The 25,633-nt window shown below is 49.9% G+C and overlaps 1 protein-coding gene across 3 annotated transcripts in view; it reads left to right on the forward strand.

Moving 5' to 3' along the window:
- The first annotated feature begins 2,039 nt into the window (after nt 1–2,039).
- Nucleotides 2,040–25,633, forward strand: part of INPPL1 (inositol polyphosphate phosphatase like 1) — a 61,201-nt gene continuing 37,607 nt past the window's right edge. For all 3 annotated transcript variants that reach the window (XM_083362095.1, XM_083362097.1, XM_083362096.1), the window contains exons 1-2: nt 2,040–2,358; nt 18,945–19,008. In XM_083362095.1, coding sequence (XP_083218221.1) covers nt 2,177–2,358; nt 18,945–19,008 — 246 coding nt within the window. In that variant the 5' untranslated portion in view covers nt 2,040–2,176. The remainder of the gene's footprint in view (nt 2,359–18,944; nt 19,009–25,633) is intronic.

Here is a 25,633-nt window from a genome sequence, read left to right on the forward strand (position 1 = left end):
TGTTACAACTTTGGTCACTAAACGAGCTGTTGTAAGGCAAAGACTACCTGTACAGTCATAGGACTATAAGTAGTTCTTGACTTATAATCATTCGCTTAGTGACTGTTCAGTTACAACGGCGCTGGAAAAAGTGAGTTATGACCGTTTTTCACACTTACAACCATTCTGAAATCCCCAGGGTCGCGTTATCAAAATTCCGACGTTTGGCAACTGACTCATATTTACGACGGTCGCCGTGTCCCGGGGGCATGTGAGGTGATCCCCTTTGGCGACCTGACGAACAAAGTCAACGCGGAAGCCAGATTCGCTTTACGACCGTGTTGCCAGGTTAACAACTGCAGTGATTCACTTAGCAACTGTTGCAAGAAAGGTCGTCAAAGTGGGCAGAACTCACTTCACAAATGTCTCGCTTAACAACAGAATTTTTAAAAAGAGGGTCGGCCGCCACGCCGGTCCCAGCTAAGATGGGGTGGAAGGTTGGGGGCTCAAGCGTGCTGGGTCAGTGGCGGTCTGGGGGCATGGGACCCCCAATAGCTATCTTTGGGGAGCTGCCTAGGGAAGAGGGGTGGGGGGGTTCATTCTCCAGAGGGCCTGGGGGGGGGAAATAAGTGCCGACAGGTAGGAAGTGGGGGGGGGAAATCCAAACTCGAAAGAAACAGGAATTGCCCCTGCAGGGGGTTGGACCAGAAGCTCCCCCCCAAATATTCAACAGTGTACTGAACATTACTATGTATTGAACATAGGTAAAGGTAAAGGTTCCCCCGCACATGCGTGCTAGTCGTTTCCGACTCTAGGGGCCGGTGCTCATCTCCGTTTCAAAGCCGAAGAGCCAGCGCTTGTCCGAGGACGTCTCCGTGGTCATGTGGCCGGCATGACTGGACGCCAAAGGCGCACGGAACGCTGTTACCTTCCCACCGGAGCGGTCCCTATTTTTTCTACTTGCATTTTGACGTGCTTTCGAACTGCTAGGTTGGCAGAAGCTGGGACGAGTAACAGGCGCTCACTCTGCTACGCGGCACTCGGGATTCGACCCGCCAAACTGCCGACCTTCTGATCGACAGGCTCAGCTCCTAACCCACTGAGCCACCGCATCCCTATGTATTGAACATATCTACTGTTTAATTCTTTTTTAAATTTTGTATTTTCATGTCCTTGTTTAGTTTTTATTGTTGTGAGCCGCCCAGAGTCCTTAGGGCAGAGGTAGGCAAGCTCGGCTCTTTTAGGACTCATGGACTTCAACTCCCAGAATTCCTGAGCCAGCGTAGCTGGCTCAGGAATTCTGGGAGTTGAAGTCCATGAGTCCTAAAAGAGCCGAGCTTGCCTACCCCTGCCTTAGGGAGAAGGGCAGCACATAAATATAATCCATCAAATCAATCAAATCAAATCAAGAGTGCCGCCGGCGCAAGAGCCGAGGCTGGCTGCTCCTCCCTAACCAGGCGGGGATCCGGGTTCCAACGTCGGAATCCGGCTCTTTGCGGGGCTCGGGTCCCTTCCCGCGAAGGCTGCCCCCCCCCTCCCCGATTCGGGGGCGCCCGCTTGGCGAGGCAGGCCGGATCCGCGCAGGCCCAGAGTCCCCCGGCCCGACTTGGCGCTAGACCCCTCCCCCGAGCGGGCAAGACCCCGCCCCAATTCCCCGGGAAACCCCCCCCCCCCGTCCTCCCTCACCCCACCCTCGTTTCCCCTTCCTCCTTCCAGGAGGGTCCGGGACAAAAGCGGAGGCCCCTCCCCCGCCCCTCGGGCCAGGCCCTCCGCGGAGCCCCAGCCGGGCTGCTTCGCCAACCCGGCGCCCGCCCGCCCGCAGAGGGCCGCCCCTTCGAGAGCCGCTCCCGCCTCCCCCGCCGAGGGGCCGCCCCAGGAAGCGCCGGCCGGCCCAGCTGCCGCCCCCACCCCGCCGGCCAGGCTCCGGGGCTCCGCGCGGCTTCCTCCTCCTCCACCTCCTCCTCCTCCTCCTCCTCCTCGGCCAGGCCTGCTCGGGGCGGCTGCAGAGCGCAGGGGAAGCGCGCGGAGAGCGGATCGCGCCCTCGTGCCGTCCGGAGCGCAGCGCCGAGGAGGAGCCGCCGGGCCGGGCATGCCCTGAGCGGCCGGGGAGGGGGCTCCGGGCCGGCCATGCGGCGCTGCGGGCCAGGCGGGGGCGGCCGGCGGGGCTGAGCGCCTTCCCTGCGCGCCCCGGCTGCCCATGGCGGCGGCGCCGGCTCTCCCGGGCGCGGGGGCTCCGGCGGTGCCGGGCTGGCCGCTCTGGTACCACAAGGACCTGAGCCGGGCGGCGGCCGAGGAGCTGCTGGCGCGGGCCGGGCGGGACGGCAGCTTCCTGGTGCGCGACAGCGAGAGCGTGGCCGGCGCCTTCGCCCTCTGCGTGCTGTGAGTCCCGGCGCCCGCGGGCGCCGCCTTGGGGAAGGGCCGCGGGAGGGGGGAGGGAGGGAAGGGGGAGGGCCGGGGCGCGCCTGCAGAAGACTCCCTCCCCCCCCCCCCCCCGAGGCTGGGCATTCCGTGGCGGCGGCCCCGGAGCCTGGAGCGGGGTCCGTCCAAGCCTCCGATCTTTTCCTTCCTTCCTTCCTTCCTTCCTTCCTTCCTTCCTTCCTTCCTTCCTTCCTTCCTTTCTTTCTTTCTTTCTTTCTTTCTTTCTTTCTTTCTTTCTTTCTTTCTTTCTTTCTTTCTTTCTTTCTTTCTTTCTTTTCAATTTCTTCCTCCTCTCTCCTGCCTCCATTCTCTCTCCTTCCTTCCTTCCTTCCTTCCTTCCTTCCTTCCTTCCTTCCTTCCTTCCTTCCTTCCTTCTTTCTCCTTCCCTCCCTCCCCCCATTCGTCCTTTCTCCTCCCTGTCTCCTTCCCTCCCTTCCTCCCCCTTCCAGCCCTGCCTGGCGCTGGAGTCCCGGGGGTGACCTTCCGCCATGGAATCCGAGACGACTTTTTCGGCTGCAGAAATGTCAGCCTCCCGGGACGGGCTGGGCGACCCCCCGGCGGGGAGAGGCGACTCCCCTCCCCCTTCTAGTGGCTTTCCCGACTCCGGCCGCGCCGGTCGGCTGCTCCTCCGGTGGGTTGAAGGGCCGGCTGCGTTTCTTGCCTCCCCCCCCCCCCCCCCCGCGCCGGGAAAACCTCCTTGCAACTGCTCGTCTGTGCAAGAGAAGTTTAGGGAAGCAGTTTTGATTTTAACTTTAGGGCGAAACCCAACTACCGGTCACCGGCCCTGCTCTGCTCTGCTGCACCTTTTCCAGGCTTGTGCACGGAGCCAAAGTCGTCCCCAACCGTTGAGGACCTCGCTTGCCTTTGCCCCTCCTTACGTGCTGAGTTAATGCAACTTGGTGGGTTTGGCAGAACCTCGGGTGTGGGTGCCTGCGGTGTGTCTTAATCTCCTGATCCTCTGGAGCCAGCTTGGCTCTTTAGGCCAGGGGTCTGGGGGGGGGGGTCTCCGAGCTCCGCAAGTTTTAAGACTTGGGGACTTCAACCCCCAGCTATGCTGGCTGGGGAATTCAGGGAGTCGAAATCCGCAAATCTTAAAAGTGGCCAAAATTGTCGAGCCCTTTTTTTAGGCACCCTCAGGCTTCCCGGCCTTGTGTGGAGGGAGCAGCTTCAGAGCGGAAAGAGTTAATACAGCTGTTCCCTCCACCACATCTCTCCCCCAATCTCCCTCCTCTGATTTCTTTGAACAGAATACAGCTGGAAAGGGACTTTGGAGGTCTTCTAGTCCAGCCCCCTCCCAGGTCTGAGAGACAGCAGAGATTCCTCCTGCCCAGAATACTGTAGATCCGGGTGGGGTGTGTGACTCCCCTGCTGGCGCTGCCAGCCTCTCTCTGCCAGTGGGTGAGATGGGACCCTCCCCTCCCCCCAGCATTTGATGGGTGGGAGAGGTAAAAGTGGAGAGCAAGGGTGGTCCGGAGGAGAAACTTTTGTTACTGAGGTCTGGCTGCTTAGGAAGGGATCTCTCCCGGGGAGACCATTTGGGCTGGATTTCCCCACTCATCAGGAGACACGGGGTGGATTGTCCAATAGTTATTGTGGGAGGCTGGGAAGAGGGGGGCGGGGTTCTTTGTGGCTCTGGGTGGGTGTCCCAAAATAAGCTTCGCAAGACTCGGTCTCTCCCTAGCTCCTTCTCTCCTTCCCTTCTTCCCTCCTTTTCTCTCCCCCCTCCACTTTCTCTCCTCCTCTTCCCTCCCTCTCCCTCCATTTCTCCCTCCCTCCCTCCGTCACACACACACACACACACACACAGAGGAAAACCCTGCAGCATTTCCGCTGGTGCTGATGCCTTCCGAGTGAGAAGGGGCTGCCATCGCCCCCCCCTTGTCCCTGCCTTCCCTGCAGCAGACTGGGCCCAGCCCCTCCCCCTGGAAGTGTGGGGGTCAACAAGTGGCTGCAGCAGCTGCTGCCAAACCGGAGAGGAAAGTGGCCGGAAGGGACACACACACACACACACACAGAGAGCCTAGGATTCTTTGGTGATGTGCATCGTTGACACACACACACATACGCACACAGTGGCTTCAAGCCCTGGGTTGCTGCTGGGATGGGGGCGGGGCGGGGTGGGCACCAGAGATGGAGAGAAGAGGGAGCAGTGCCAGGTCTGGTCTTAGCTAGTTTTCCCTTCTTCTGCAAGGCTCTTTCCAGCCGGGCACAGCGTGTTCCGCTGGTGCTGCAGATGAAGAGGCCGCTGGACATTGGCAGCTGCTGAGCTGGTCAAGAAAGACCGGCAACCGGTCTGTTTTTATACCCCTCTCATTACAGCCGCCACCTGGCGCCCTCCCAGAGCTGGCAAAGGCCCTGGTGAGAACACGAAGGAAACGTTGGCAGGGCTGTGTTTGCCAACCTCCTCGTTCTCCACGCCTCGCTGCAGGAACTAGAAGTCCCATGTCGTAGAATCCTACAATCTCAGGGCTGTTGTGCAGGGACCTCAGTTGTTCTAATACAGGCCCTACACCAATTTGGACAAATGGCTGTCCACTCTCTTCTTAAAAACCTCCGGCAATGGAGCAGCCACAACTTCTGGTGGCAAGCTGTTCCGCTGGCTGATTGTCCTCACTGTTAGGAAGTTTCTCCTTAGTTCCAGGTTGCTTTTCTCCTTGATGAGTTTCCATCCGTTGTTTCTTCTCTTGCTTTGGAGACTAGGTTGACCCACGCCCCACCCCCTTCTCTATGACAGCTCCTCAAATATTGGAGGACAGTAACTGTTCCCCGTAATTGTTCTCTTCGATAGGCAGGATAAAATAAATAAAATCCTTTGAAATAAACCGATAGAGGAAGTTTTCTAACTTTCCTTCCCTGCTGTTGTGTAGCTGGGATGCACTGTGCAAATTTAGTCACTGCTGGGCTTGCAAAGCGTGTTAGCGAAGTGAAATGGTGTAGGAAGGAGGCAACTCTCGTTGTGTCCTGCAAGTGCTTGGATTTTTCATGTTGTGTGAATGCTAAGCCGTAATACAGCACGACTTCAATCAGAATAGATCTGGAAGGAACCGTGGAGGTAATCCAACCCCCTGCTCATGCAGGAGACCCTGGCCATTTCAGACAGGTGGCTGTCCAGTCTTTTCTTGAAAACCTCCAGGGCACCCACAACTTCTGGTGGCAAGCTGTTCCACCGGTTAATTGTTCTCACTGTTAGGAAGTTTCTCCTTAGTTCCAGGTTGCTTCTGTCCTTGACTGGTTTCCATCCGTTGCTTCTTCTCCTGCCTTCAGGTGCTTTAGAAAATAAGTTGATCTCTTCATCTTTGTGGCAAAATCTCAAATATTGGAACACTGCTATCATGTCCTTCTTTTCTCTAGACTGGCCATTCCCAAATCCTGCAACTGTTCTTCATATGTAGGCAACTTTGGCTGTTTTATGACTCGTGGACTTCAACTCCCAGAATTCCTCAGCCAGCATGAGGGAACTGTGGCCCCTTCAGGACTTGTGGATTTCAATTCCCAGAATTCCTGAGCCAGCATGAGGGAACTATGGTCCCTTCATGACTTGTGGACTTCAACTCCCAGAATTCCTGAGCCAGCATGGGGGAACTGTGGCCCCTTCATGACTCGTGGACTTCAACTCCCAGAATTCCTGAGCCATCATGAGGGAACTGTGGCCCCTTCATGACTCATGGACTTCAACTCCCAGAATTCCTGAGCCAGCCTGGCTCAGCTTGGAACCTCTCCCTTTCCCCTCAGCATGGCTGGCTTAGGAATTCTGGGAGTTGAAGTCCACCAGTCATAAAAGAACCCAGGTTGCCCACCCCTGGCCTAGTTGTTCTTCTTTGCACTTTTCCCAAAGTCTCAACACCTTTTCTGTAATGTGGTGACCAAAACTGGATGCAGCTATTCCAGGTGTGGCCTTACAGGTACTCCTCAATTTATGACTGACCATTTAACAGCCATTCTAACTTACAATGGCACTGGAGAAAAGTATAGGTAATTCTTGACTTAAAAACATTTGTTTAGTGACCATTCAAAATTTAGTGACCAATTAGTGACCATTCAAAATTACAGCAGCCACTGAAAAACGTGACTTGTGACTCTTTTTCACACTTACGACCATTGCAGCATCCCCGTGGTCATGTGACCAAAATTCAGACACCTGGCCACTGGTTTCATATTTACGACGGTCACAGGTTCCATGGGGGTGTGTGTGTGTCACCCGATCCCCTTTGGCAACCTTCTGCTGAACAATAGTCAATGGGGCAAGCCAAGTCATAAAATAGGGCAAAACTCACTTAACAACTACTTAGCGATGGAAATGTTGGACTCAATTGTGGTCATAAGTCGAGGACTACCTGAATTTTTTTTTAAAAAAAATCCCTGCATTAGAGTGCATTTAGCTGGTGTGAAAATAGTCGGAGACTATCACTTAATGGAGGTTGCCTATCACGGTTGTAGCTTGTGACAGTCATACATAGGGTACCCCACCTGGTTTTACGTCCTTTTTTGTGGCGGTCATTAAGCGAACGCCAGAGTCCTTAAATAAACCAATGGTTTGATGTTTGCCGGTTTTGCTGAAAACTGAAAAACAACGTAAAATGTGCTTTAAATGACTGTAAATGCAGCTATATAACCATGGGGGGGCGAAGGGGGGCATCCCCGGCTGTCAGAATTTCAAATCCAGGTCATAAAGGCCCCCCAGGGAGATTTGTCTTAATTTCAAATGGTTGCTAAGCAACCCATTGTAAGTCAAGGACCACCTGTAGCTTCTTTCTCCCTGCCTATCATACAGGCCATGATGCGACAGTAAGCTTTGTTTATCCCAGTGTGGACTTTGTCCTGAGCGAGGATCCCAGTTTGCAGCTGTTCCCGCGCCTGTTTGTGCATATGCTAAAAGAACCACAAAGGGGTGTGTCTGTGTGTGTGTATGTGTTTCAGTTGGATTGTGCGTCACCTGGGCTGGTGGCGCACCACAATTCTTTGAACACAGAGCTGAAAATCTTTTCCCTGTCACATTTTTATTGTGGTTATTTGTAATCTTGAGCAGACAAGAGCTGGCTTCATTTTTTTATTGGACTTTCTTTCCCAAGAGACAATGTTGTTGTTTTAACCAATATGTTGGGAAAAAGCATTGTATTTAGGATAGTTTTATATAGGGTTTTTTTTCCTTGATTTTTTTTTGGGGGGGGGGACTTTTTGTTCAAGTAATGGACGTGAAGGTAGGATTTCTTCTTTGACCGGAATAAAGTTATTTCTCATCTTGGTTCTGTAAGATGATGGGCAGAATGGATGTTTGCAAGCTCACCTTGGTTTTGCGTGCTTAAAGAGCGTATAGCTGGTCCTCATCTTGCAACTGTCTGTTTAATGACCATTCAGAGTCACCACACTGCTGGAAAAAAAGTGACTTTTATCATGCTTATGACCATTGCTGCCTCCCCAGGGTCACATGATCAAAATGTGGGTGCTTGGCAACCAGCACATGGTTTATAATTATTATAATTATAACAGTCGCAGTGTCCCGGGGTCATGGGATCCCCATTGGCAACCTTCCCTCCCTCAAGCATAGTCAGTGGAGGGAAGCCGGATTCAGTTAACAACTGCCCGATTCGCTTAGCAGCCGTGACAAAATAGGTTTTAAAATAAGGGGGCACAACTCACTGAACGGCTGCATCAGTTAGCAATAGAAGTTCCAACCCCCATTTTGGTCGTAAGCTGAGGAGTGCCTGTGCTGGCATAGAAAGGGATGGCCAAGAGGGAGCTGGAAATGCCTGCATTTTCTCAGATATTTTTGAAATAAATTAAGTTGGTTAGAAAGACACGGCAGCTTATGGAGATGGTTATTAAAAAGCTGAGGCCTTTGAACAAACCTCGTTAGGTTGAAAACTTGCAAGCCAGCAGCCCTGATTTTAAGTTACAGGCAGGTGCTCACTTAGCGACCATTCAGTTACGACAGTGATAAAAAAAATCAACTTTGTGACCAGTCCTCACATTTACGACCATTACAGGTCTCTAAAGCAAAAGAAAACTGATTGCAAGCACCATCATGGTTTCCCTTTGCGGCCCCTGCTAAGTGAGCAGGGGGTCACTTATCAACCAAGTTCCAATTGTGGTCACTAAATGAGGACCTCCTTTAATTAAAGGTAGTGCTGCTTCACGCATTCACGGCGACTCTCTTCGTGCGTTGCTGAAGGCAAAAACCGGCGTGCAGTCCTCGACGTACGACGGCAACTGAGGCCAAACTTTTCACCGTTAAGCAAGATAGTTGCTAAGTGAGTTTTTCTCCGTTGCTAAGCGTCCAGATTTGGACCCCGGGGATGCTGCAGTGTGAAAAACGATCCTAAGTCACTTTTTTTAAAGCGCTGTTGGAACTTTGAAAGAAAGGTCACTAAATGAGTGGCTGTAACTGGAGGACTACCCACAAGGTGGGAGGAAAGATCGATGCTTTTAGGCAGCAGAGTTTTGGGATTTATTTAGATGAGGCGACACGGGGGCTCTTAACGTCTTGTGGCTGACAACAGTTGCAAGGAAGAATGTGGCGAAGACGCACCACTTCCTTCTTGCTTTGTTTATTTTATTTTATTTATTTTATTGCGGTGTTCTTTTCGTGAGGCTGTGTCTTGTCTGCTGTGGGTGTCAGGAGTTGGTCTCTCCAGCCCGGCTTCCGCCCACCAAATCTTTAGAAGCACAACGGTGAGCTGGACTAGAGGTAGGCAGGGAGAATTCACCACAGTTGCTCCGGGAGAAGTTTCCAACCTAGTAGATCAGGGGTATCCAACCTTGGCTACTTGGTGGACTTCAACTCCCAGAATTCCCCAGCCAGCATGGCTGGCTGGGGAATTCTGGGAGTTGAAGTCCACCAGTTTTAAAGTGGCCACAGTTGGAGCCCAGAATTTATGTTGCTAAGTGAGAAATTGGTTAAGTCACTTTGGCCCCATTTTATGACTCTTCTTGCCACATTTGTTAAGCGAATTAGTAACCTGGTTGTTAAGAGAATCTGGCTCTCCCTCCTGTTGACTTTTCTTGTCGGAAGGTCCTCAGAGGGGATCACGTGACACCCCCGGGGACACCGAGACCCGAACCCGGTTCCCCAGCGTCTGAATGTAAATCCCGTGGCCGTGGGGATGCTGAAAAAACAGCCATAAGCCCCCTTTTTCGTGGCTGTTGTAACTTTGGACGGTCACTAAGCAAGCTCTTGTAGTTACAATTTGAAAGCCGTTTTGTTCCGGTGTCTAGGAGGTGTTTTTTTTTTTCTAATTTTCAAAACCACAAGTTCATTTTTTTTTCTTTTGGTCTGTTTGATGCAAAACATCTCTAAGGCGTTGCCAGTCAGCCATGAATGTAAATACTGTCTTTTCCCGAACCAAATAATTTAATTTAGCTATCTCTGCAATGTCCTGTCACCTTCACCCATCGTTTCTGCACTGGGGAGGGGGGGGCTAAGTGCAAACCTCCCATAGTTGTCGTGAATGCTTCTTTCCCCCTCCCCCCCCCTTAGCCCTGCAAAGATTTTTTTTTCCCCTTCTACGGATGGTGTTTATTTTAAATTTCCTTTTTGGGTTATACAAAGTTTCCAAATTGACAGTGTATCCATTTTTGAATAAATTGTAATTATTAGGAATATAGCACAGAGAGGAGAGGCTATTTTGGACAACGAGCGTGGAGCAGCAAATGGTAAATATTTTAAGTGGGGCTAGGACTGTGGAAGTCGCCCCCTCCCTCTAGCCCCCTGACCCACAAGGAATTTCCTCTCTTCAAAGTTGGATTGCCACAGGGGGGGGGACTGGGAGGAGGGACGCGAAGAGAGAGTCTGGATTTACAAGTGGATGGACCCCTGGCCTTGCTGCCCCCCCCTCCTTTGCTCACCCCATTGTCATCGGAAGCGTCCTGCCCAGCATTTTAGGGGGAGGCTCCTGGCAGAGCTTCATAGGCACCCCTCAGTTTGACAAAGCAAAATGGCAATCAAGAATGTGCCCAGGGAAAAACTGTAAGATGGTGTGCCAATTTCAGCCCTGATTGCTGGATAAAATCACCTTTTTTCAGAATCAGAGAGGTGTCAATTTCAGCCCTGATTGCTGGATAAAATCACCTTTTTCAGAATCAGAGAGGGGTCAATTTCAGCCCTGATTGCTGGATAAAATCACCTTTTTCAGAATCAGAGAGTGTCAATTTCAGCCCTGATTGCTAGATAAAATCACCTTTTTCAGAATCAGAGAGGTGTCAATTTCAGCCCTGATTGCTGGATAAAATCACCTTTTTCAGAATCAGAGAGGTGTCAATTTCAGCCCTGATTGCTAGATAAAATCACCTTTTTCAGAATCAGAGAGGTGTCAATTTCAGCCCTGATTGCTAGATAAAATCACCTTTTTCAGAATCAGAGAGGTGTCAATTTCAGCCCTGATTGCTAGATAAAATCACCTTTTTCAGAATCAGAGAGGTGTCAATTTCAGCCCTGATTGCTGGATAAAATCACCTTTTTCAGAATCAGAGAGGTGTCAATTTCAGCCCTGATTGCTGGATAAAATCACCTTTTTCAGAATCAGAGAGGTGTCAATTTCAGCCCTGATTGCTGGATAAAATCACCTTTTTCAGAATCAGAGAGGTGTCAATTTCAGCCCTGATTGCTAGATAAAATCACCTTTTTCAGAATCAGAGAGGTGTCAATTTCAGCCCTGATTGCTGGATAAAATCACCTTTTTCAGAATCAGAGAGGTGTCAATTTCAGCCCTGATTGCTGGATAAAATCACCTTTTTTCAGAATCAGAGAGGTGTCAATTTCAGCCCTGATTGCTGGATAAAATCACCTTTTTCAGAATCAGAGAGGTGTCAATTTCAGCCCTGATTGCTAGATAAAATCCCTTTTTTTCAGAATCAGAGAGGTGTCAATTTCAAGCCAGATTGCTAAATGAAATCCCTTTTCTTAGGATAGGGGGTACCGTAACCCCGATTGTTAGATAAAGTCAACTTTCTCAGGATAGAGATGTCCATTTTCACCATGATTGCTCGATCAAACCACCTTTCTAAGTCTCAGGCAGCTTCTGGAGTTCCCTGCTCGGAAGAGGGGCTTCGTGGCTGACGCTGTGCCCAGAGCATTAAACCAGGTTATGGCGATGGGCCAGCTTGATTCACCCAACCCAAGATGGCATCAGCAGGGTGTATCCACAAGCTTCGCCAGCCCATTTCATCCTGTGCGGGTGGCGGCCCCTTTTAAAAAGACTTGGGCACGGGGGGGGCAGGTTGGGTGTGCAGTTGCCTTTGTTTGTTGACTGTTTTGAGTTTGCGGCTCTGCCAAAACCCAGCCCTGAACAACTGAACGCCAACCGGTGCAGGACCCTTCTGCTCACAACACCCATTTAGTGGCCATCATAAATGCCAGTTTACTCCCAAAGGCCTGTTATTACGGGGCCAGCTTTAGCTTGCTCTGGATTTTCGAGGCTGCTCTGCAAATTGGACTTTTAAAAGCAAACGTTTTCCCAGCCGTGCGCCAGCCTCCCTCCCTCGTGCAAGCTCCTTGGAAACGTCCGACGGCTTCTGCTAAAAAAAGGGGAGGGGGACGATTTAGCCCAAGGCAGGGGCGGCTTCGGTTGCGGTTTGAAAAATATTACAAGAAGCCAAGTGGAGTTTTTGTGTGTGTTTTGTTTTTCCTTCTCTAGCTTCTCTTCAAATGCCCAGGATGGAATCTCTCTCTCTCTCTCTCTCTCTCCTCTTTCCACTTTTGCATTTGGAGAGAGTTATTTGTATAGCTGCTTTGATTCCTTACGGCCTTCCTCGCTGGCCAGGGGTGGGTTTTCATGAGCTTCTGAGTCAGCCTGGGAATGTTACGGGAAGGCTCCCGAGGTTGCCAGCCGCAAAGCAGCACGTGGGGCTGGTTCTGCTCCTGTTTTTTCCGGCCTGTTCTTGCTAAGGATGCTTGGGAGGGAAGGAGGGAGGGAGGGCTGGCAGGAAACGGAATAACAGAGCTGGAAGGGACCCGGGAGGTCTTCTAGTCCAACCCCCCCCTACCCGCCTCCTGCTCAAGCAGGAGACCCATTCAGACAAACGGTTGTCCAATCTCTTCTTAAAAACTTCCAGCGATGGAGAAAAAAGAGGCACCAGGGGTCTCTCCTGCCCCCCCTTCCTCAGCCAAGATGGGCAGGGCAGCCGTTCTGCCACCCCCACCCCCACCCCAGACTCCAGCCAGCGAGAACAGGAGGAGAAGGATGGGCTTTGCAATCTGGGGTGCCCCAAGGAAGCACAAGCTCGGCTTCCTGGACTGACCTTTCCTGACTGGCAAGGAGGGGGGGGCCTCGCCTGCCTGTCCTTCCGGGCGGGGGGGGGTCTGCTCAGTCTCCCAACCCAGCTGTTTCCCCCCTGGCTTCCTGCCCTCTTAGCTCTTCGGCAGGCCTTGGAAAGGGGGTCCCGACAGCCCAAGCAGCTGCTGTGTTTCTCTGTTGCTGGAATTTTGCCCACGCCCCTCTCCACAGCAGCAGCTCCCGCGTGGGGCAGGCCCTGGCAAGCCTGCCCCTGTTCTCCCCCCCCCCAGCACCTTTGTCTTCCTGTGGGGCTGACGGAGCTCCCTTGCATTTGCGTGGCCAGAGGGGCTGGTTGCAACATGGCCTGGGTACCAGGCTGCCACGTCAGGGTTGTTCCCTGCAGATACAGGCAGTCCTCGGCTTACGGCCACAATTGAGCCCAATGTTTTCTGTTGAAAAGCAAGACAGTTGTTAAGTGAGTGTTGCCCCATTTTAATAATGATGATGATGATGATGATGATGATGATAATAATAATAATAATAATAACAACAACAACAATAAGAAGAAGTTGGAAGGGACCTTGGAGGTCATCTAGTCCAACCCCCTGCTCAGGCAGGAAACCCTATCCCATTTCAGGCAAATGGCTGTCTAGTCTCCTCTTAAAAACTTCCAGTGTTGGAGCCTTCAATGCTTCTGGAGGCAAGGAGTTCCACTGGTTAATTGTTCTCGCTGTCAGGAAGTTTCTCCTTAGTTCCAGGTTGCTTCTCTCCTTGATTAGTTTCCATCTGTTGCTTCTCGTCCTGCCTTCTTCAGAGGCTTTGGAGAATAGCTTGACTCCCTCTTCTTTGGGGCAGGCCCTGAGATACTGGAACCCTGCTATCATGTCACCCCTCACCCTTCTCTTTGTTAAACTAGACATACCCAATTCCAGCAACCGTTCCCTATATGTTTGCGCCCTTTCTTGCCACAGTTCTTAAGCGAATCACTGCAGTTGTTAAGTCAGTAACACGGCTGTTAAGTGGGTCAGGCTCTCCCCGTTGACTTTGCTTGTCAGGACATGGCTAAAGGGGATTGCATGAGCCCAGGACACGGCAACCATCGTAAATACGGGTCAGTTGCCAAGGCGCCCCCCCCATTTTGATCCTGTGACTGTGGGGATCCCTCAAGGGTCGTAAGTGTGAAAACCGGTCATAAGTCACTGTTTCATCTATTGACTTTCTGTAGCTGCCCATCTCAGTCAATGTCCCTGGATGGCTTACAGTTCCCAAAGTGTAAAGAACATTCAGCTTTTTTAAAGTCAATAAAAATATTTTTTTTAAAATTGCACACACTTTGGCGTGTCAGCCTGGCACATCTGCTAGGGCAAGACACACACATCTGCCTGCACATCTGTGCCGGTGCAAGATTCTTCAATTGCATCAGCCTCTCTTTCTCTCTCTTTCACACACAGACACACACACACAAGTCTGTCTGGCACGTCAGGGCTAGCGCAAGACATGTTGGCTGGACCATTCATTCATTCATTCATTCATTCATTCATTCATTCTCTCTGTCTCTGTCTCTATCTCTCTCTCTCTTTCTCTCTGTGTGTGTCTCTCTGTCTCTGTCTCTCTCTCTCTCTCTCTCTCTGTGTCTCTCTTTTTCCTTCTTTTTTCTCTCTATTTCTCTCCCTCTTTCTCTTTCTCTCTCTTCCCCTCTTTCTCCTTCTCTTTTTCTTTCCCTCTCTTTCTGTCTCTCTCTTTCCTCTCTCTCTCTTTCTCTCCCTCTCTTTCTCTTTGTCTTATTTTTCCTTCCCCTCTCTCTTTTTCTCTTTTCTCTCTTCTCTTTCTCACTCTTTTTCTCTCTCTCTCTCCCTCTCTTTCTCTTTGTCTATTTCTCCCTCTCCTCTCTTTCTCTCCCTCTCTCTCTCCCTCCCCCCCTGCCAGCTGCCAGGGCTCCCTCCTGTGGCTGCCATCTAAAGATAGGCTGCCCCCTCCCCCCTTCCTCTCCCCTCCCCTCCCCTCCCCGTGTGCTTTTCCCTGAGTCACGCCTGGCCGGGCTGTGTCCTGATGCAAGGGTGGCACGGAGCCTCCAGCCCAGATGGGGAACGCAGTCACCGCCATGAGCCAGCTATAAATAATGCTGTCGCAGGAAGACGGGACTCTTGGCTGCCTGCCCGGCCATTAACCCTTTGCAAGGCCGATGTGGGGGGAGGGGGGAGAATTCATTAAAGGGGGCCGTGGGAGGGGACAGGCTGGCATCCGTGCTTCTGCCCCTTCCCCTTGTGCCCTGCACCCAGCAACAACAGCCAGACAGAGTAGGATGGCTTCAGAACAGAGGGATCCGGCTGTGGCAACTGGGAAGAACATCTCTTGGTTTGATCTCGGCTCTCCTCTCTGGCTCAGAGCAGCCCTGGGTGCAAATTCAGACCTCAGACCGAGGCCTCAGTGTGCTCTGTGCTGGCTGGCTGGGGAACTCTGGGAGTTGAAGTCCACGCTTCTGAAAGTTGCTCAGATTGAGAAATATTCCTAATGGAGCCCAACATTTCTGTTGCTAAGCGAGACATCTGGGAAGTGAATTTTGCTCCGTTTTATGACCTTCCTTGCCACTGTTGTTAAATCGGTAACATGGCTGTTAAGTGAATCCGGCCTTCCCACTGGCTGGGAAAGTCACAAAAGGGGGACACTGTGACCGTCGTAAATGGGAGTCAGTTGCCTAGCGTCTGAATTTTGCTGACGTGGCCACGGGCATGATGCAACAGTCAAGTGTGAAAAACGGTCACCGGTTGCCGTTGTAAGTCTGAACGGTCCGTAAATGAACTGTTTTAAGTCGAGGAACAGCCTCTACTGACCTACAGCCTTGTCAAGCGCTGCCAAATCCAGCCCGGAGAAAGGGTCTCTGCCTGCGGCCCCTTCCCCAACTGGCTCTCTCCAGATCTGCCCATCCCGCACCGTGCCCTGGCTGGCCGCCTCTAAGCCATGCCAGGGGCTCAAGGTGGGCAGCCCCCCTGCCAGGGGTGCCAGCCTACGAAGCGGTGCCTGTGCTGTTACGTGGCTGGCTGGCACGTCCCTCCTGGCCAGAGGTGCAATGCATGATTGCCTGGCCCCCTCCTGGCTGGCCAAGCCTTTGTGTGGGTCTCAGCTGAGCCTCAAGAGAACGAGGTGGCTGGATGGAGTCCCTGAAGCAGGAGGCATCAGCCTAAATGGACTCCAGAAGATGGTGGAGGACAGGAAGGCCTGGAGGAACGTTGTCCATAGGGTCGCGATGGGTCGGACACGACTTCGCAGCTAACAACAACAGCTGAGCCTGCCCAGATCCTGCCCCAAATCCTCCAGGCCTTTCTGGGCACGGAGCAAAAGTCCCCAGCTGGCTGTGTTGCTGTGGGTCTGCCCCAGTTTGAAACAGCTGAGAGAACCCCCTGGTACAGGGGTGGGGAACCTGGGCTCTTTTATGACTTGTGGACTTCAACTCCCAGAATTCCCGAGCCAGCCGTGCTTGTGGACTTCAATTCCCAGAATTCCCGAGCCAGCTGTACTTGTGGACTTCAACTCCCAGAATTCCCGAGCCAAGGTTCCCCACCTCTGCGGCCTGGGTTCTACAGGGAGTCTTCGACTTATAACAGTTCATTTAGCGACCGTTTGTAGTTATGATGGCACTGAAAAAAGTGACTTATGGCTGTTTTTCACACTTGCATTGTGGCATCCCCAGGGTCACATGATCAAATTTTAGAGGCTTGGCAACTGACTCATACGACCGGTCTCAGTGTCCTGGGGTCAGATGATCCCCTTTTGCCACCTCCTAACAACCCAAGTCAGTTGGGGAAGCCAAATTCACTTAACAAAAAATATATATTGCTAACTTAACAACTGCAGTGATTCACTTAACAACTGTGGCGCTCGTAAAATGGGGCAAGGCTCACTTAACAAATGTCTCACTGAACAACAGTAATTCTGGGTCTGTTGCGGGTCGTAAGCCTAGGTCAGGGGTCAGCAACCTGAAACAGTGAAAGAGCCACTCGGAACCGGTTCCCTCACAAAAGGAAAAACTGGGAGGCGCAAAAAATGTGTGCGCATGCACGTACATGGGCGCATGCGCAGAACAGGGTTTGACTGAAGAGTGGAGCCAAGGCGAGATATGCACCTACCCTGCATATTTGAATTGATTGGTTGAACTTTTTTAGTCCCACTTTTTTTTTTTTGGACTGCACATGGCAGGGGACTGGGAGCCGCAGGATACGGCTGAAAGAGCCACATGCAGCTCCGGAGCTGCGGGTTGCAGACCTGTGGCCTAGGGCTACCTGTACTGGGAAGGGGGGAGGGGGGAGGAGGAGGAGGAAGGTGGCACCAGTTGCAGAGTTCGGCCCCGGTGAACTCGCTTATTTGACTCCCATTTGCAAAAACACCACCCGTTCCAGGCTCCTGTTTTGTATATTTTGCTTTGTGTTGATACCACTTTACAAGGCCTTGGTAAGGCCACACCTGGAATACGGCATCCAGTTTTGGTCACCATATTATAAAAAAGATGTTGGGACTCTAGAAAGAGTGCAGAGAAGAGCAACAAAGCGGATCAGGGGACTGGAGGCTAAAACATATAAGGAAAGGTTGCTGGAATTGGGTAAGGGTAGTTTCATGAAAGAAAGGAATAGAGGGGGGACAGGAGAGCAGTCTTCAAATATCTCGGGGGCTGCCCCAAAGAAGTGGGAGTCAAGCTATTCTCCAAAGCGCCTGAAGAAGGCAAGACAAGAAGCAACGGATGGAAACTCCTCAAGGAGAGAAGCAACCCGGAACTAAGGAGAAATTTCCTGACAGTGAGAACAATTAAACCAGTGGAACTCCTTGCCTCCAGAAGCGGTGAGTGCTCCAACACTGGAAGTTTTTAAGAAGACACTGGACAGCCATTTGTGTGACATGCTATAGGGTTTCCTGCCTGAGCAGGGGGTTGGACTAAATGACCTCTAAGGCCCCTTCCAACATCATCATCATCCCAGATTTGGATAAGGTAGTCCTCGACTTACGACCACAACTGACCGCAAAATTTCTGCTGCTAAGCGAGGCAGTGGTTAAGTGAATTTTGCCCCATTTTACAACTTTTCACAGTTCTTAAGTGAATCACTGCCATTGTTGAGTTAGTAACACAATTGTTAAGCGAATCTGGCTTCCCCATTGACTTGGCCGACGGTGACATGGATGTGACGAGTCCAGGACACTGCGACCGTCATAAATGTGAGCCAGTTGCCAAGTGTCTGAATTTTGACCACGGGGATGCTGCAGCAGTTGTAGTTAGGAAAAACGGTCGTACGTTCCTTTTGTTCAGTGCTGTCCTAGCTTTGAACAGTCACTAAATGAATGGTTGTAAATCAAGGACTCCTATACAGCCATACTAGACATGAGACGGGGCTGTGGGACTTAAGTGGTCAGCAGAGTGATGGCACCAGGGGAAAAAAACTCTCTAGGTCTAGTTGCCTTGGATGCAATGCCCTATAGCGCCATCCCAAGGAAAGGAATAGAATAGAATAGAGCTGGAAGGGACGTTGGAGGTCTTCTAGTCCATCCCCCCACTCAAGCAGGAGAACCTACACCGTCTCAGACAAGTGACTGTCCAGTCTCCTCTTAAAAACCTCCAGTGATGGAGCGCCCACGATTTCTGGTGGCAAGCTGTTCCACTGGTTAATCGTCCTCACTGTCAGGAAGTTTCTCCTTAATTCCAGGTTGCTTTTCTCCTTGATTAGTTTCCATCCGTTGCTTCTTCTCCTCTGGTGCTCTGGAGAATAGTTTGACCCCCTCTTCTTTGTGGCAGCCCCTCGAATACTGGAACGAATGTCGAGGATGTGGGCGGTCTGTAAGATATTTTCTCAGCCCTCTTTCTGACCCATGCAGCCTACAGGTCCTCGGCAAATGCAGGCGGGTTGCAATTATTTTTTCTCCAGCCCTAACCGTCTGTATCTCTCCTTTTTGCGCTGCTGGGTCAAACCAGACAGCTATAGTGGTATAAATGACAGACTCCGTGATTCTCTCGTAAAACCGTATCAGCAGCTCTAATCTTACACATCTGGACCTAGTTCTTGACCCATATATGGTGGTGACCCAGTCTATTTCTCCTGGGTTGTGAGGTTAGAAATTGTGTGCAGCGCAGCTCCCAGAATTCCCTAGCCAGCGTGAAATCAAATCCAGCTTTCTCGTTGCCTAGGAACTGTGTATTTCAAGCAAGGTTCATGATGTGACGCTGACTTTAAATCCCTGTTTCTCAACCCTGGCCACTTGAAGATGGGTGGACTTCAACTCCCAGAATTGAGAACTTGACTCTAAATATAATACTTTACATTTTCACCGTGCTTAACGTCTTCCTTCTGTCTCTTTCAGGTTTCAGAAACATGTCCACACGTATCGGATTTTGCCTGACGAGGAGGAGTTTCTGGCCATCCAGGTGAGCCTTTCTGTTCACCCACCGTTTCTCAAACTCGGCAACTTTTAAGACTTTTGGACTTCAACTCCCAGAATGCCATGAGGCCATCCTGGCTGGGAAATGCTGGGAGTCAAAGTCCACGCATCTTAAACTTGCTGAGAAGCATTGCTTTAGTCAGGACTGTCGCTGCTTCAATACTTTCGCCGTTCTGCCTTTGCACTCTGGATTTCAGAATAACAGGATAACGAGAGTTAGAAGGGACCTTGTAGGTCTTCTAATCTATCCCCCTGCTCAAGTAGGAGACCGTATACCATTTCAGACAAATTGTGGTCCAATCTCTTTTTAAAAACCTCCAGTGATGGAGCACCCACAACTTCTGGTGGCAAGTCGTTCCACTGGTTAATTGTTCTACCTGTCAGGAAATTTGTCTTTAGTTCCAGGCTGCTTCTCTCCTTGAGGAGTTTCCATCCGTTGCTTCTTCTCCTGCCTTCTGGGGCTTTGCAGAATAGCTTGACTGCCTCTTCTTTGGGGCAGCCCCTGAGAGATTGGAAGGCTGCTATCCTGTCCCCCCTCGTCCTTCTCTTCATTAAACTACACATACCCAATTCCAGCAGCCGTTCCTTATATGTTTTAGCCTCCGGTCCCCTGATCATCTTTGTTGCTCTTCTCTGTACTCTTCCCAGAGTCTCAACATCTTTTTTACATCGTGGTGACCAAAATTCCAAGTGTGGCCTTACCAAGGTGTTGTAAAGTGGCATTAACACTTGACGTGATCTTGATGCTATCCCTCTTTTAATGCAGTCTAGACCAGTGGCTGCTCTCCTGGTTACCAGACCAAACAGGCTGATGGTGATAAGTAGAGGACCATTGGCCGTGGAGGAATCTACTAATGGAAATTCTGGGTGCTGAAGTTCCAGAATTCAGGAGAATAGAATAGAATAATGATAGAATAGAATAGAGGTAGAAGAATAGAATAGATTAGAGTAGAATAGAATAGAATAGAATAGAATAGAATAGAATAGAATAGAATAGAATAGAATAGAATAGAATAGAATCCCCTTCATGGATTACTGCCTCCCCTTCATGGATTACTGCCTTGTCGGGGCGAAGGGGCTTGCGTAATTCAATGAAGCTATGAGCTATGCCGTGCAGGGCCACCCAAGACGGACAGGTCATAGCAGAGAGTTCTGACAAAACGTGATCCACTGGAGAAGGAAATAGCAACCCACTCCAGTATCTTTGCCATGAAAACCCTATGGACAGTACCAAAAGGCAAAACGATATGACGCTGGAAGATGAGCCCCTCAGGTCGGAAGGCGTCCAATATGCTACTGGGGAAGAGCAGAGGGCTAGTACTAGTAGCGCCAGAAAGAATGAAGCGACTGGGCCAAAGCCGAAAGGACGCTCAGCTGTGGATGTGTCTGGTGGTGAAAGGAAAGTCCGATGCTGTAAAGATTTTTTCTCCATAGGAACCTGGAATGTAAGATCCATGAATCAAGGAAAACTGGACGTGGTCAAACAAGAGATGACAAGACTGAACATTGACATCTTAGGTATCAGCGAACTAAAATGGACAGGAATGGGTGAATTTAATTCAGATGACCATCAGGTATACTACTGCGGGCAAGAATCCCTCAGAAGAAATGGAGTAGCCTTCATAGTCAATAAAAGAGTAGGAAAAGCAATACTGGGATACAATCCTCAAAACGACAGAATGATCTCAGTTCGAATCCAAGGCAAACCATTCAATATCACAGTAGTCCAAGTCTATGCCCCAACCACCAGTGCTGAAGAGGATGAAATTGACCGGTTCTATGAAGCACTACAGCACCTTATAGAACTAACACCAAAAAATGATGTTCTTATCATCATGGGGGATTGGAATGCTAAAGTAGGAAGCCAAAAGATAACTGGAATAACAGGCAAGTTTGGCCTTGGAGTACAAAATGAAGCAGGGCACAGGCTGATAGAATTTTGTCAAGAGAATACGATGGTCATAGCAAACACTCTTTTCCAACAACCCAAGAGACGGCTCTACACATGGACATCACCAGACGGTCAACACAGAAATCAGATTGATTATATGCTCTGCAGCCAAAGATGGAGAAGCTCTATGCTGTCAGTAAAAACAAGACCAGGAGCTGACTGTGGCTCAGACCATGAGCTTCTCCTTGCAAAGTTTAGGCTTAAACTGAAGAAAGTAGGGAAAAGCACCAGGCCAGTCAGGTATGAATTAAATCATATCCCCATGGAATATACAGTAGAGGTGACAAATAGATTTAAGGAATTAGATCTGATAGACAGAGTGCCTGAAGAACTATGGACAGAGGTTCGCGACATTGTACAACAGGTAGCAACCAAAACCATCCCAAAGAAAAAGAAATGCAAGAAAGCAAAATGGCTGTCTGAGGAAGCTTTGCAAATAGCTGAGGAAAGGAGGGAAGCGAAAGGCAAGGGAGAAAAAGAAAGATACGCCCAATTGAATGCAGAATTCCAGAGAATAGCTAGAAGAGATAAGAATGCCTTCTTAAATGAACAGTGCAAAGAAATAGAAGAAAACAATAGAATAGGGAGGACCAGAGATCTTTTCAAGAAAATTGGAGAGATGAAGGGAACGTTCAATGCAAAAATGGGCATGATAAAGGACCAAAATGGCAGGGACCTAACAGAGGCAGAAGAGATTAAGAAGAGATGGCAAAATTACACAGAAGAACTATACAGGAATGAGCTTAATGTCCCTGATAATCACACTGAGGTGGTCACTGACCTCGAGCCAGACATCCTAGAATGTGAAGTGAAGTGGGCCTTAGAAAAGCTGAGCAACAACAAAGCTAGTGGAGGTGACAGTATTCCAGCTGAGCTATTCAAAATCTTAAAAGACGATGCAGTAAAAGTGCTACACTCAATTTGCCAGCAAATTTGGAAAACTCAACAGTGGCCACAGGATTGGAAAAGATCAGTTTACATTCCAATTCCAAAGAAAGGCAGTGCCAAAGAATGTTCAAACTATCGCACCATTGCACTCATTTCTCATGCTAGTAAAGTTATGCTTAAAATCCTACAAGCTAGACTCCAGCAGTATGTGGATCGAGAACTACCAGAAGTACAGGCAGGATTTCGAAGAGGCAGAGGAACCAGAGATCAAATAGCCAACATACGCTGGATCATGGAGAAAGCTAGGGAGTTCCAGAAAAACATCTACTTCTGCTTCATTGACTATGCTAAAGCCTTTGATTGTGTGGATCGTAACAAACTGTGGCAAGTTCTTAAAGAGATGGGAGTACCAGAACATCTTATTTGTCTCTTGAGAAACCTATATGCGGGCCAAGAAGCAACAGTGAGAACTGGACACGGAACCACTGATTGGTTCCAAATTGGGAAAGGTGTCCGGCAAGGCTGTATACTGTCACCTTGCCTATTTAACTTATATGCAGAGCATATCATGAGAAAGGCAGGGCTAGAGGAGTCAAAAGTTGGAATTAAGATTGCTGGAAGAAATATCAACAACCTAAGATATGCAGATGATACCACTCTAATGGCAGAAAGTGAAGAGGAACTGAAGAGTCTCTTGTTGCGAGTGAAGAAGGAGAGTGCAAAAGTTGGGTTGAAACTAAACATTAAGAAAACCAAGATCATGGCATCCGGCCCTCTCAATTCCTGGCAAATAGATGGGGAAGAAGTGGAGGTAGTGACAGACTTTATCTTCCTGGGCTCCAAGATCACTGCAGATGGGGACTGTAGTCAAGAAATTAAAAGACGCTTGCTCCTCGGGAGGAAAGCCATGGCAAATCTAGACAGCACACTAAAAAGCAGAGACATCACCCTGTCAACAAAAGTGCGTATAGTCAAGGCTATGGTCTTCCCAGTTGCAATGTATGGCAGTGAAAGTTGGACCATAAGAAAGGCTGAGCGCAAAAGAATTGAGGCCTTTGAACTCTGGTGCTGGAGAAGACTCCTGCGAGTCCCTTGGACTGCAAGGCGATCAAACCGGTCAGTCCTAGAGGAGATCAACCCTGACTGCTCTTTAGAAGGCCAGATCCTGAAGCTAAAACTCAAATACTTTGGCCACCTAATGAGGAGGAAGGACTCACTGGAGAAGAGCCTAATGCTGGGAAAGATTGAGGGCAATAGAAGAAGGGGACGACAGAGAATGAGGTGGCTGGATGGAGTCACTGAAGCAGTAGGCGTGAGCTTAAATGGACTCCAGAAGATGGTAGAGGACAGGAAGGCCTGGAGGAACATTGTCCATAGGGTCGCGATGGGTCGGACACGACTTCGCAACTAACAACAACAAGAATAGAATAGAATAGAATAGAATAGAATAGAATAGAATAGAATAGAATAGAATAGAATAGAATAGAATAGAAAATATGGAATGGAATAGAATAGAATAGAATAGAATAGAGTAGAGTAGAGTAGAGTAGAGTAGAGTAGAGTAGAGTAGAATAGAATAGAATAGAATAGAATAGAATAGAATAGAATTATGAAATAGAATAGAATAGAATAGAATAGAATAGAATAGAATAGAATAGAATAGAATAGACCTGGAAGGGACCTTGGAGGTCTTCTAGTCCAGCCCCCTGCTCAAGCAGGAGGACCTGTCCTATACCATCTCAGACAAGTGACTGTCCAGCCTCTTCTTAAAAATCTCCAGCGATGGAGCGCTTGCAATTTCTGGAGAGAACTTCCGTTCCACTGGTTAATTGTTCTGACTGTCAGGAAATTAATTAATTAACACAGTAACAAAGCTGGAAGCCACCTTGGAGGTCTTCTAGTCCAACAAGGGGTATAGGGTCTCAAACAGGAGACCCGGCCTAGACCATGACACACAAATGGTCGTCCAGTCTTTTCATAAAAACTTCCAGTGATGAAACATCAATGATTTCTGGTGGCTGGCTGTTCCACTGGTTAATTTTCCTCACTGTCAGGAAGTTTCTCCTTAATTCCAGATTGCTTCTCTCCTTGATCAGCGTCCAACCCTTGTTTCTCGTCCTGCCTTCTGGTGCTTTGGAGAATAGTTTGACCCCCTCCTCTTCTTTGTGGCACCCCCTCAAATACTGGAACGCTGCTATCAAGTCGCCCCTGCTTCTTCTTTTCTTGGGCTACACATTTCTGGGCTGCGTGTTTTCACATCCTGCTTCTCAGCCCCCTTTGCCACGCTGAGCTCTGTATGGCGGTTTGCTCCCCCCTGCCTGGAAATGCCCCAAAGGGAAGAAAACCAGGGGACCTCCTGGGGTCCCAGGAATGAGGGGTGGGGGCCCGTCGGAGAGAGCCATTCCGGGAAATTTGGGTCGTGCCCCTCCCTTTCTGCATGCGGCATCGTCCGGCTGCTTCTCCGGGGCAGCCCCGGCTGGTGAGAGCCCTGCAGATGCCCACACCGTGCTGATCTTGGAGCGAGGCCAGCCGGACTCATGCGAGGGTGACAGTGGCTCCATTGTGCTCCTTGCCAAGCAGGACTAAGTGAGGAGGCGGGCAAAGGGTGCGCCAGCTGCGGAGAGGAAGTTTGTGGGCTGACGGGCATCCTATGCCCTGCCTGGCAAGCAGGCAGACGAGCCAGGCCAGAGTGGGCCAACCAGTGCCCCTGCCAGGGAACGACCACCACTTTACAAGGCCTTGGTAAGGCCACCCTTGGAATGCTGCATCCAGTTTTGGTCACCACGATGTAAAAAAGATGTTGCGACTCTGGAAAGAGTGCAGAGAAGAGCAACGAAGAGGATCAGGGGACCGGAGGCTAAAATGTGTAAGGAAACTGTTGCTGGAATTGGGAATGTCTAGTTTAATGAAGAGAAGGATGAGGGGTGACATGATAGCAGTCTTCCAGTATTTCAGGGGCTGCCACAAAAAAGGGGGGAATCAAGCTATTCACCAAAGCGCCCGAAGGCAGAACAAGAAGCAACGGATGGAAACTCATCAAGGAGAGAAGCAACCTGGAACTAAGGAGAAACTTCCTGACAGAACAATTAACCAGTGGAACCACCTGCCTCCAGAACTTGTGAATGCTCTAACACTGGAAGTTTTTAAGAAGAGGCTGGACAGCCATTTGTCTGAAATGGCATAGGGTTTCCTGCCTGAGCAGGGGGTTGGACTAGATGACCTCCAAAGTCCCTTCCAAGTTTATTATTATTGTTATTATAGTTTAAAGACCCCAAAGACCAGCTTCATCCTGGTTAAGCCAGAACCATAGTTAATCCTTCCCTGTTTTATGCTCCAGAGGCTGACTTTTTTAAGAAATCAAACACAAGCAAAGATAGTCCTTGACTTATAAAACAGTTCACTTACTGGCTGTTCGAAGTTACAACGGCACTGAAAAATGGGTCTTTCGACCATTTTGCACCCTTCTGACCGTTGCAGCGTTCCCCGTGGTGAAGTGGTCAAAATCCAGACACTTGGCCACTGATTCAAATTTACAGCGGTCACAGCGTCCTAAGGGTCACGTGGGACCTTCTGACAAGCAAAATCAATGGGGGAAGCCAGATTCGCTTAACAACCATGTTACTAATTTAACAGCTGCAGTGATTCACTTAACAACTGGCAGGAAAGGTCGTAAAGTGGGACAAAACTCCCCGAACAAATGTCTCCCTTAGCAAGAGAAAATTTGGGCTCGATTGTGGTCGTAGGTCGGGGACTACGTATCGTCCTTGACCTA

This window comes from Vipera ursinii (assembly GCF_947247035.1).
Source record: "Vipera ursinii genome assembly, chromosome: 4".
Taxonomy (NCBI): Eukaryota; Metazoa; Chordata; class Lepidosauria; order Squamata; family Viperidae; genus Vipera; species Vipera ursinii.